This window comes from Lissotriton vulgaris, chromosome 10 (genome assembly GCF_964263255.1).
Source record: "Lissotriton vulgaris chromosome 10, aLisVul1.2, whole genome shotgun sequence".
In the NCBI taxonomy this organism is placed as follows: Eukaryota; Metazoa; Chordata; class Amphibia; order Caudata; family Salamandridae; genus Lissotriton; species Lissotriton vulgaris.
This window is the reverse complement of record NC_141698.1, coordinates 192,266,947-192,279,234: the sequence shown is the minus strand read 5'-3', so window position 1 is coordinate 192,279,234 and position 12,288 is coordinate 192,266,947. Positions and strand designations below refer to the sequence as shown.

General features: G+C 49.2%; 1 protein-coding gene across 1 annotated transcript in view; it reads right to left on the bottom strand.

Annotated features, from left to right (window-relative positions):
• The window catches only part of SYT17 (synaptotagmin 17), a 616,952-nt gene extending 613,361 nt beyond the window's left edge, over positions 1-3,591 (bottom strand). The window contains exon 1 of the mRNA XM_086939743.1: positions 3,201-3,591. Coding sequence (XP_086795869.1) covers positions 3,201-3,591 — 391 coding nt within the window. The remainder of the gene's footprint in view (positions 1-3,200) is intronic.
• Between the last annotated feature and the right edge of the window lie 8,697 nt (positions 3,592-12,288).

Genomic DNA, 12,288 nt, shown 5'->3' with positions numbered 1-12,288 from the left:
GGTCACTTGCTGTATGCAAGTAAGTTCAAGTTCAAGTTCCAAAATTTGTATAGCGCACTACTCACCCAGAGGGTCTCAAGGCGCTTGGGGGAGGGAGGTGTTTTTACTTATCGAATATCCAAGTTTTTAGTTGCTTTCAGAAGGAGAGGTGGTTCTGTGTGAGGCGGAGGTGGGGGGGGGAGAGAATTCCAGGTTTTGGCCGCTAAGTAGGAGAAGGATCTTCCCCCCATGGTGCCTGCTTTGTGGAGAGGAATGCTTGTTAGATATCTGTCTAACACTACCATTGGTTATGCCAACGGATGCTGACGCATTACTGGGTCTGGTAACGGCTCATGTGTTGTGTTGCCCCCAGCAGTTAACCAATCCTGATGACGGCATTCATTGAGATCTCACCGGCAAATTCAAATGGAGGTGAGATACGTGGACCATCAGACACAGAGGTACCATCTGCTATGAACATTGCTAACGCGGATGACGCTGACGGCGCATGCTTCACATATGTGCACAATTGACCTTCTTATTGACGTAGTTGAACTTTCACCTACTGTGGTAGACGATTTCTTTGCCAGCCTTGATGACTTAATGTTTTCTCCTAACACCGAGAATAACTTTTGAAATTAGCACACAGCTTTCTTTCTAACTCTGAAAATTTGACCTTCAACTTTTCTTTTTTCTCTTTCTCAAAACAAAGCTACCATGTATGGAACTCTGTTTTTACGACAGATTTGTTTGACTTTATCCAAAAAACAAACCGAACTTTGGCACAAAAAAGTAATCTGCTTAAAGTAGAACTATTCTTAGAGAACAAGAATTCCTTGAACACTTCCTAGAAACAATATTAGCCTAATCCACAAACCAAAACAGTTTCTATATTCTGCTATGGGATGGTCTTGACCTTTTTTCTTCTGTAACTAAGAGCCATTTCATAAATGTAATTTTCGCGATTTATTCAGTTAGCATTGCTAATATCATATCATGGGCTTACAATGAAATCATTACCTTTAAATGTGTACTGTACAAAATGCTAATTTTTCATGTGCAACCATTTTCAAATGCATTTTATATGATTTTTTGGGGGTTGTAAACACATTCTCTAGATTATATATTTTAGTGCTTGAACTTGGATGAACATGATAACGTGGAGTGGGTGTTATGTATTATTTTAGGACCCTATTGTATATTTCCCGATTCATGCCCATATATAGGTATAAATCACTATTGCCCACATGCATCAAAGTAAATTGCATTCGCAAATGGTGTGAATCGCAATTTACGGCCATTTGCGAATGCAATTTACAAAATTGGGATGCATCATGTTTTTCACAATTTTAGAAATCGCAATCACGTTGCGATTTCTAAAATTGCGATTGCATTTAGGAAATCGCAATTTGAGATTTCTTAAATGCAATGCATGAACATTTTAAATTTGTGAATTCGCAAATAGGGAGAGGTAAATTACCATGAAGTTGACCTTCATGGTAATTTGTGAAAACTTTCAAAAATGCACAAAAGTGCATTTTTGAAAGTTTCATTTTACACACAGTGTGTGTGAAATATGCACTTAAAGTTATATTTCAGGGGTGCAGGGGGGGGGGGGTCCTTTGGACCCCCCCTGCACCCTTGAAATTGCATTTTTCAATTTGCGATTCACAAATTGCTAATCGCAAATTGAAAATGACTTCCCATTTATTCCTATGGGCCTCTAGGCCCATAGGAATCAATGGGAAGGGATTCCTTTATTGCGATTCGCAAATTGTTAATCGCAATTAAGGAAATTTAAGAAATCGCAAATAAAATTGCGATTTCTTGGTGCATAGCCGTTTGCGATTTCTTAATTGCGATTCCTTAATTTTCGCATTTAAGAAATGGTAAACGGCAACAATGATGCATGTGGCCATATGTCCTTATATAGGCATAAGAATCATAACCATATTTAGACAGAGCTCAATCAGTCCAAATACGGCAGGGCTACTTCCACTAGTTCTGAAAATCTACAACGATTTCTTGGATAACTCAGCTTCAGCAGCTAGGGACTTTCCTTTGCTCGAGAACTGACCTGTCCAAGAACTCATGAATTTTTCAAAGAACCGAGAGTCTTTAATGAAGTTATTATGTCCACCTTTACGTCAAACTCGGCACCTTCACAGTATAAATATGCCCACACTCGGCCAAGCAAACACACGGTGGTTTGGAGCAGTTTGACTATCTACTTGCCCGACGCGCCCTGCTACAGCAAGTGCCGAAGGAAGCCGACCCTCCAGCAGACGCACTGAGAGAGACGTTGTCTTTTCTCCTGCCAAGAAATGCAGCTCCAGTGTTTCCAAGCTACCCTTGCGGGTTGTTGGGAAATCGAGTCCCGAGACCGACCTTCTCCATTCTAAACTAAGGTATGGAGCTGATTAGACTCTTGGAGAAATCTTGGGCAGATTCTTGACAAAAGAATACTACTTTTATGCTACACCTCACTTACTCCTTCCCTCGTACTAAGCTTAGGTTAGGTACACCGGGGTAGGCATATTTTAGAAGCACCAGTTGAGTACTTTTAGCCTTTGCTATTTATGTATGTATTTATATATGGTTTAGGAACCATACAATGCTCTTACAGTATTATTTTATTCTACTATTTATAATGTATGCATTATATTTTACAACCAGTTTTACGATTGTAGCAGTTCATTTCTTATGCTTGAGAAAGAAGACTGTTCAATAAATCCTTTTATTGAAAACGCCCATCTTTCTACTTTCTCTGCACCTCTAGTGAAACGAAGCATGCACAATTGACTGAGTGAAAAATCTATCTATTGTTTCCACGACTCTGAAGATACGTTTTATCTTGGGGAAACAAAGTTGCCATGTTTATGCAGTTGTCAGAGACTAATCCCTTCTTGTGAATTCAAGAAACTTTCTAGTGACCACTGAGCTAGCTGGCACACACAATTAAGTCTAGTATATTCGATAGAGACCTAGTCGACCTTAGTCCTACGTCTAATCTATAGGATATACTATTCCAATGCGCAGAGCCTATTGGGAATATAGGAACTACACTACACTACACCCAATCACCATGACAGATGCGTTAGGAAACATTTCTTTCCAGGAATTTTCACAACATGTTGTAACACGGATCATTTCTCTCAACCAGGCAGGAACCAACTTTGCCCCAGGTATCCAACCTCGCATCATCCCAAAGGGTGTCTTACCAGTCACTCCATGTGCATTTGAGCGATATGCCAGCAACATTTTGGACACCAGCCCACAAACATCCTTCCCACCTGCCAAGGTCATTTGAATAGTGCCCTTAACAATACGATTTATCCTCTTAACCATTCCATTCCCCTGGGGATTGTGAAGTGCAGTGTGATTATGTTTACTGCCGGACGTCTCCAGAAACTCTCGCATTTCACGGGATGTAAGCTGTGTGCCATTATCGATAATGACCACTGATGGTAAACCTTCCTCACTCCAAATTTCCCTTAGCATGGTTACAGTCGCCTTTTTGGTAACTTCCTTCATGAACTTGACTGCAAGCCATTTAGAATGTACATCCACAACTACCATGGCAAATCTCAATTCTCCTCTTAACTCGTGCATGGGACCAATGACGTCTACACAGATGGTATGCCAAGATCGTCCAGGATAAATTATGTGTCCCAAATCTCTTTGCACTCCAACTCTCAACCTTTTCTAACTCTCCTTACACACAACACACGTTTCCACCCACTCATCAACCTCAGTATCCATTCCAGGCCAACACCAATTCACACTGAATCTTTTTTTGTCTTGGTTTGACCTAAGTGCCCCTCATGTGCTAATTCAATAAGATTCCGCCTCAAACCTTGAGGAGGATAAATAAGTCCCCTCTATCAACAGAACTCCTTCATGCCCCAACAATTCATCCAGCAGTTTGAGATAAGGCCTGACAGAATTGGAGACCTTATTCTCTCTCCTCCCCCCTTGCCATACCATGCACATCACTTCTCCCAGTGCAATGTCAGCTTCCATCTCTCTGATCCAATCCTGTCTGGTAAAAGTATGACTTTCTAACACACTCAAAACATCCTGAATAGAAACCACTGCCCCTTTGCTTTCATTCTCTCTAACAGCTGGGCCGTCCACTTCTTGCCATTTTGAAGACAACCTCGACAAGCAATAGGCTTGTGCGTTCCACACAATAACAATATTCCTGTAACCGGACAGCTAATCTACCAACTCCAGCTGAACATTTGCTCATACCACCTGGTAAAAGCACCTTTAACAAAGTCTTATGATCTGATCGCAACAAGAATTTGGAACCCCACAGATAAGTCCTGAAGTAGTCACAACCCCATGCTGCTGCCAAGGTTTTCTCCTTCATCACCACAGGAGATACCCACTTAGCACTTTCAATAGGCTCAATCACCCCAGAAGTCACCATATCTTTGAGTAACTCTTTAATAGCTGCAAGCGCCACCAATAGCATTGGGTTTCAATATTATTCTGTGAGATTAACCTCGTAAGCACCCTAAGTCTGCTGTAAACACATCTTTAGCTTCATCGAAAATGTCTTTCAGGCTAATGTCTTCAACCACCATCACCTGCATGGGTGCCCTTGGATTCACAACAATCCACAGTTCACATTGATGCATCCATCCTAGAAAAGGTGGACCATCTACTGCCACATACACTTTCCCCACAATGGACCATCCCTGGAACTCTATAGTAGCATTCATGAATCCTAACAAATCTATCACTTCACCTTGGTACCCTCCTGGATTAATGTCTTTAGGTAATAATATTTATTCTGGGCAAGTCCTTCTAAACACACACTTTGGAATGTATAATGGATCCTGAGTCCACGTCAACTGTACCTCCTTCCCATTTACATTGAAATCACCTTTAGGTCTATTTCTTCTTCCCAGTTTATATTTATCCTAGCCTACACTTAACATTCTGTCCTCATGTTCCACTAAATCATTACCCTCGTCTACAATTGCTACTTTAGGTCTCCCTGCCTGTTTACACACTACTGCAAAGTGTCCTCAGCGACTACATTTCCTACAAGTCTTATCCAGAGCCACACATCTACAATAATGTGCTATGTGAAAAGCCCTGCCACATTGTTGGACTTGGCCCTTAAGGCAGGTTCACCCCTAATCTTTTTGCTTTAGATCTGTGATATGCGTGGATGATTTTCTGGTCTGTGCGCACTTTTTCTCTGTGTCCCAGAGTAAAGTGCGTGCATGTAGTTAGGCTGGCCTGCTCTCCCATAGGGATGCATGGGGAATGTCTGTGTCCCTAGTAGTTCCTAATGTGTGGGGAGTGCATGCTCGAATTTGGTATGTGCGAGTTCGTGAGGATGAATGCTTCGCAATGGTGTATGTGGTATGTGTGTGTCATGTGTAGAAATGCCATTTCTAGGACTTGGCATATTACTGTAAAATATGTCTGCAGTGTGATTGGCTGGAGCTGGCTGGTGAGCCTGGCTCCAGGAAGGCTGGATGGGTCTGCCCGGTGGTGAGTGTGAGATTAGCATGCTTGATGGCTTGGGAGGAGTGCACCTGGTCCCTGATGGGCCTGGACTTTCCCCAGACAATGCTGGCTCCACCCCCTGTAGTGCAACTGATGACCCTAGCCCTGCCAGTGAATAGAGAGGGTGGTTGAGGTAAACAGAGTACTTCAAAACCAGCTGCAACTGGTTTTCCCCCCACCCTGCACCCTGAGACAAAGGGGTTTTTCTGTATAAGAAGGGGCTGTGTCCCCATACAATTTGTCCTATCTTTGGTTTTCTTCCAGGATCTTGCCAGAGGGGGCTGCTGCTGCTGCTGGGGCCAAGAGGACCGCCACTTGGCTGTCTCCCTGCCTGGAGACCCAGTGTGCTGGCTCTGGCCCTGCCTTGCCCCTCTGCCTGCCTCCAGACCCTGCTGGAGCTGTTGCTGTGCCTGGAAGCGCTTTTACTCGATTTATAGCGCTAGGAGCGCTTTCCTTGTGCCCCAGCGCTCCATAGCGCTTTGCTTCTATTTTTAGCGCTAGGAGCGCTGTGCTTAGCCCCTAAGCGCTTGGGAGCGCTTTGTGTGCAGCCGGTGCCCACCCGGCATCTGCCCGTCTGATTTTGCCGATTTGCGGCATTAGCGAGTGCCCACCTCGCTTTATATTTAATTTTGAAGCCGGAGCCCACCCGGCATTGCCCCGTACTTGGATTTTGTAATTACCACGAGGGAGCCCACTCCTCGGGTACTGAGAGCCCGCCTGCCTGCCTGGTACGAGCCGCCGCGCTGCCCGCGGCGACCCGGAAGTCTTTGGCCGACCGGCCAATCGCTGCGCGGCCCCCTCGAGGCTGACCGGAAGTCCCGCCCCGGAGCCGAGCAGCGAGGAGAGGAGCGACGGAGGGTGCAGGCAGAGCTCCGTGGTCAGGAGGAGAGCCCCGCCGCCCCAAGGAGAAGTGCCGACGCCCGCCTGGCTCCCCGAGTGCGGAGGAGCCCCAGCGAGACACCCGGTGAGTGCCTGAAAGGGGAGAGGGGCGTCGGGACACATTGTCGGTGTCCGCCCCTCCCCCATAGCGCGACCTCGCGCCCGTAGCTGTTTAGAGCCACGAGGCTCTGGGGGCATTTTTCTTGAGTGCAGAGTCCCCCTTGAGGGACTCCAACGCCCCCCATTTGTTCTGTGGGAGCCACGAGGCTTCCAGGTGCCAGTTCGCTTGTGAGAGCCCAGAGAGGCTCATGACCCGCAGTTGATCCCGAGCCCAGCAAGGCTCATTGGCCACATCGTTTAGAGCCCTGAGAGAGGCTCTGGGGCATTTTGATTATTTTGAGAGCACTGAAGCTCTACATTTGTGCATTTGTTCAGCGAGCCCTGAGAGGCTCTAGGGGGACACAGGCAGCTAGTTGGTTGTAGCCCCGGGGCTCCCACACTGTGTCTCCCCACTTTGTTCTTGAGCCCTCCTGGCTCCAACGTTGCCCAGTTCTGTTCAACAACTGTCCAGCACTTTGTGGACAGTTGCCACGTTTAGGCTTTGTGGTTTGTGCTGCCTGCGCAGACCCCCCTGACACTGAGACTCAGGGCATTCCGCCCCTTTCGAGGCCAGTTGGCCTGAGGGACATTTTGAGTGTTGTGCTATGAGCACCCCGCGCATTGTGATTTCTGATATGTGATTCTTGCGCAATATGTTCTAATCTGCACCTGGGTTTTAATACCTCATGTGCAATTGTTGATGTCCCACTTTATGTTTATCCCCTTTGCTAAATGTGACCTGCATAGAGGATTGTTGATGTCCCATTTTGTGTTTATCCACTTTGCTAAATGTGACCTGCATAGTGGATTGTTGATGTCCCATTTTATGTTTAGGTTTCCTTCCCTTTGCTAATAGAGAATTGCTTAGGTGTTGGTATTCCTTCCTTAGGTCCTGATGATAAGGTCCTAGTTACCTGCGTAATTTCCTACAGTGTTTTAGGGTTGCGTAGGAGGTCTTTACTCTGTTCCAGTGATTACTGGATATGTGTTGCATTTACAATTTTGGTGCTAATCATTCTATGGTTATGTCCTAAGTGTGTACCTACCAGTATTATTTTCTAACAAGTGCCTACCCCTGACAGTGATCCATGTGGCCCTGTCCTGTACATAATTCCCCTTGTAAATTCTGCCCGTGCCCCTGGCACATTGTAAAGTTTGTGTGTTATCTAATGTGTTTCGTTTATTATAATACAAAGGCTATTTTTTATATATAACCTTGTGTGGAGTTTTCTTTGTGGTGGGCCTTGGGTGTTGTTGCTGGGGTGCGTGCGCAAATACTTAACTCATACCGCCTCCAAGTTTAGCCTAGACTGCTCGCGCCACGTTACCTAGAGGGTGAGCGGGGGTTACCTTGGTGTGTGACTCCCTTGCCCTGACTTTAGAAATGGCGATCCCTGACTGACCTCGACGCGAGTCTTGGCCAGCCAGGGTCCCGTTTCTAACATTGGCGGCAAGCGGTGAGGATAAGGATTTGTGTTTGCGCTGTACCACAGTGGCGACAGGCCACACTTCAAAGCTCTGCATTTTTTAGATAACCGCATTTTGGGGATTATTGTTTTTTTAGGGAAGTTCAGTTTTGCTTCTCCTGAAAGGTGTCACTTTGTATTTTGTCCAGTACCTTGTTCCCCGCCCTGCTCCCAGAGTTTGGTACCTGTGTCGCTAGTGGTCAGGTTGAGAGAATCAGGGGTGGTAGAAACTGCCTTACCAGTCCGAGGGGAGGGTTGTGTGTGAATGAGTGTGTGTTACGCTGGACAGTGGAGTGCAAGTTCTCTGATAGGAATCTTGCTGAATTTTGTGATTGTATTCTCCTGTTTAGCTCAGACCCCCAGGTTCCCTGTGTCAAACTTTTCCCGAGAACGTCCGCCAAAATGGAGCCAGTTTTTGATCTCTGTAGTATGTTTAGATACAGTAGGTTAGAGCTGGTCAGATTCTGCGAAAAGGGAGGCATAGAGGTGAGTGAGTTGGTTACTCAGTCCCAGCTTAGGGACAGCCTGATCCTGTGGCAAAATGATCAGTGGGATCTTGAGCACAGAGAGAGAGATAGGGCCCGGGCCACACGCCATGAGGGTGGTGAGTTTGTGGGGAGCCCTGAAGATTCTGTTGATGAATGTGAGTTGGATGGTGATGACAGTGGATGGATGTCAGCAGAGAGTGAGGACCCCATAGATAGGGAGTCCCTTGCTGGGTCCAGTGTCAGTACCAGCGCCCCATCCCTTTCCCTGTCCCCAGAGGAGTAGTTGGATAGGAAGGAAGAGAGGGAGCATCAGCTAGCGATGGAACAGCTCAGGTTGGAGCATGCCAAGCTAGTGGCTGAGAGGGCCTTGTTCAGGGAGAAGGTAGCCCAAGAGAGTAGGTTACCCCCTGAGTGCATTTGTAAGTGTCTGGATTCCCCAGGGAGGGTGGAGTCCAGTGGTGGCAGCTTTTTAAGTGTTTGTGTTGACAGTCCCACTCCCAGTTCCCCGAGTATGGTTCCTGTTTCTCCAGAGGAGGAGAATAGGTTGAGGTTTAGGAACCTTAGGAAACCGTCTCACCAGTCTTGGGAAGATTTTGAAGATGACTGTTGTGGGGCACTGTCTGATTGGGTACTGGGTCCCACGAAATGTGATTGGGGCGAATTGTTCAGCATGTTTGTCAAAGAGCACCTGCTCAATTGTTGTTCAGCAGAGTTGCGCCAACACCTGTTGGGGTGTGGATTGTTTTTGCCATGTGAACTTGCAGAGGAAGCAGACCGATGGGAGAGTGCAAGAGGTTCCTTAGCGCCGCTAGTGAGTGATTCCAATAATAGTGGGTCAGGTTTTCTCCAACCCAGCGTGGTGGAGTAGGGTGAGAGTAGCCCATCTAGGTCTCAGTATAGTGAGGAGGGTGTAGGGGCTTGCTGTCTGTCTCAGTGGAGCGGAAGTGAGTGTGAGACCGAGAGTCCCCAGATGCCCGAAGCCCTGCCTCAGAGCCTGGATGGTTTCTTTAGGGAACACCAGGGTGGGGACCTATGCTTACCTGTTAGTCCACTTGAGGGAGATCTCCTAGTGTGTGGGGGACCTGGAGCATCTGTGAGCGGAGCTTCTGTCGTTGTGGAGTCTGGCAGTACTGCTCCAGGAGGGAGAGTACAGAAGTCCAGTGAAAGGAGTGATTGGGGGAGAGGATGTGAGTCCCCAGAAGTCCTGGAGTGCCAGGCAGTGATTCCACCAAAGGTTCTAGACCGGAGGTTGGAGGTCCAGGTTCAGGGTTTGCCTGACCTGAAGGGTGGGAACACTGTAACCAGTGTCCTGACAAGTTCTTTCTCCAGAGGTACCGCCCCGGTTGGGAGGGAGCAGGACTCTGGAAGGGGGTGCAGAGGGTGGGAAAGCCCACCTCTGACCCCGGTACCACCTGAGGGGTTAAACCCTAGGTTGGGAGAGTGGTGTTTAGAGGGTACCCCTCGCAGGAGGAGGAGGAACCCTAGGAGAAGAGGTAAGGGGAGGAGAGCCTTCCCTGAGACTCCTGGTCCACCTAAGGTTGTAGACCCTAGGCTGGAGAACCAGTGGCAGTCTAGCCCTGTCTTGCAGACAGGAAGAGTGGAGCATGGCTGTTATGTGCCAGGGGGTACTACCCCCCACTTGGTGAGTTGGCAGGAACCAGTGGCACCTGGGTGGCCTAGGGCCTGGTCCTGGCCGAGGGCAGCTGGAGAGTACCAGTGGGGTAGTCCAGTTAGTCCCTACCATAGCTTTAGAAAGAACCCCAGGGGTTCACCGTGGCATAAAACAGGAGGGTGTCCCTGCAGTTGCGGGCCCGCGTCCGTGTTTTATCGCCCCAAGCAGGGAAGTCCATCACGGTGGTGATTGGTCTGCCCTGCGTTTTGGCTGGAAGGGGGTTGTGTTGGACTTGGCCCTTAAGGCAGGTTCACCCCTAATCTTTTTGCTTTAGATCTGTGATATGCGTGGATGATTTTCTGGTCTGTGCGCACTTTTTCTCTGTGTCCCAGAGTAAAGTGCGTGCATGTAGTTAGGCTGGCCTGCTCTCCCATAGGGATGCATGGGGAATGTCTGTGTCCCTAGTAGTTCCTGATGTGTGGGGAGTGCATGCTCGAATTTGGTATGTGCAAGTTCGTGAGGATGAATGCTTCGCAATGGTGTATGTGGTATGTGTGTGTCATGTGTAGAAATGCCATTTCTAGGACTTGGCATATTACTGTAAAATATGTCTGCAGTGTGATTGGCTGGAGCTGGCTGGTGAGCCTGGCTCCAGGAAGGCTGGATGGGTCTGCCCGGTGGTGAGTGTGAGATTAGCATGCTTGATGGCTTGGGAGGAGTGCACCTGGTCCCTGATGGGCCTGGACTTTCCCCAGACAATGCTGGCTCCACCCCCTGTAGTGCAACTGATTACCCTAGCCCTGCCAGTGAATAGAGAGGGTGGTTGAGGTAAACAGAGTACTTCAAAACCAGCTGCGACTGGTTTTCCCCCCACCCTGCACCCTGAGACAAAGGGGTTTTTCTGTATAAGAAGGGGCTGTGTCCCCATACAATTTGTCCTATCTTTGGTTTTCTTCCAGGATCTTGCCAGAGGGGGCTGCTGCTGCTGCTGGGGCCAAGAGGACTGCCACTTGGCTGTCTCCCTGCCTGGAGACCCAGTGTGCTGGCTCTGGCCCTGCCTTGCCCCTCTGCCTGCCTCCAGACCCTGCTGGAGCTGTTGCTGTGCCTGGAAGCGCTTTTACTCGATTTATAGCGCTAGGAGCGCTTTCCTTGTGCCCCAGCGCTCCATAGCGCTTTGCTTCTATTTTTAGCGCTAGGAGCACTGTGCTTAGCCCCTAAGCGCTTGGGAGCGCTTTGTGTGCAGCCGGTGCCCACCCGGCATCTGCCCGTCTGATTTTGCCGATTTGCGGCATTAGCGAGTGCCCACCTCGCTTTATATTTAATTTTGAAGCCGGAGCCCACCCGGCATTGCCCCGTACTTGGATTTTGTAATTACCACGAGGGAGCCCACTCCTCGGGTACTGAGAGCCCGCCTGCCTGCCTGGTACGAGCCGCCGCGCTGCCCGCGGCGACCCGGAAGTCTTTGGCCGACCGGCCAATCGCTGCGCGGCCCCCTCGAGGCTGACCGGAAGTCCCGCCCCGGAGCCGAGCAGCGAGGAGAGGAGCGACGGAGGGTGCAGGCAGAGCTCCGTGGTCAGGAGGAGAGCCCCGCCGCCCCAAGGAGAAGTGCCGACGCCCGCCTGGCTCCCCGAGTGCGGAGGAGCCCCAGCGAGACACCCGGTGAGTGCCTGAAAGGGGAGAGGGGCGTCGGGACACATTGTCGGTGTCCACCCCTCCCCCATAGCGCGACCTCGCGCCCGTAGCTGTTTAGAGCCACGAGGCTCTGGGGGCATTTTTCTTGAGTGCAGAGTCCCCCGTGAGGGACTCCAACGCCCCCCATTTGTTCTGTGGGAGCCACGAGGCTTCCAGGTGCCAGTTCGCTTGTGAGAGCCCAGAAAGGCTCATGACCCGCAGTTGATCCCGAGCCCAGCAAGGCTCATTGGCCACATCGTTTAGAGCCCTGAGAGAGGCTCTGGGGCATTTTGATTATTTTGAGAGCACTGAAGCTCTACATTTGTGCATTTGTTCAGCGAGCCCTGAGAGGCTCTAGGGGGACACAGGCAGCTAGTTGGTTGTAGCCCCGGGGCTCCCACACTGTGTCTCCCCACTTTGTTCTTGAGCCCTCCTGGCTCCAACGTTGCCCAGTTCTGTTCAACAACTGTCCAGCACTTTGTGGACAGTTGCCACGTTTAGGCTTTGTGGTTTGTGCTGCCTGCGCAGACCCCCCTGACACTGAGACTCAGGGCATTCCGCCCCT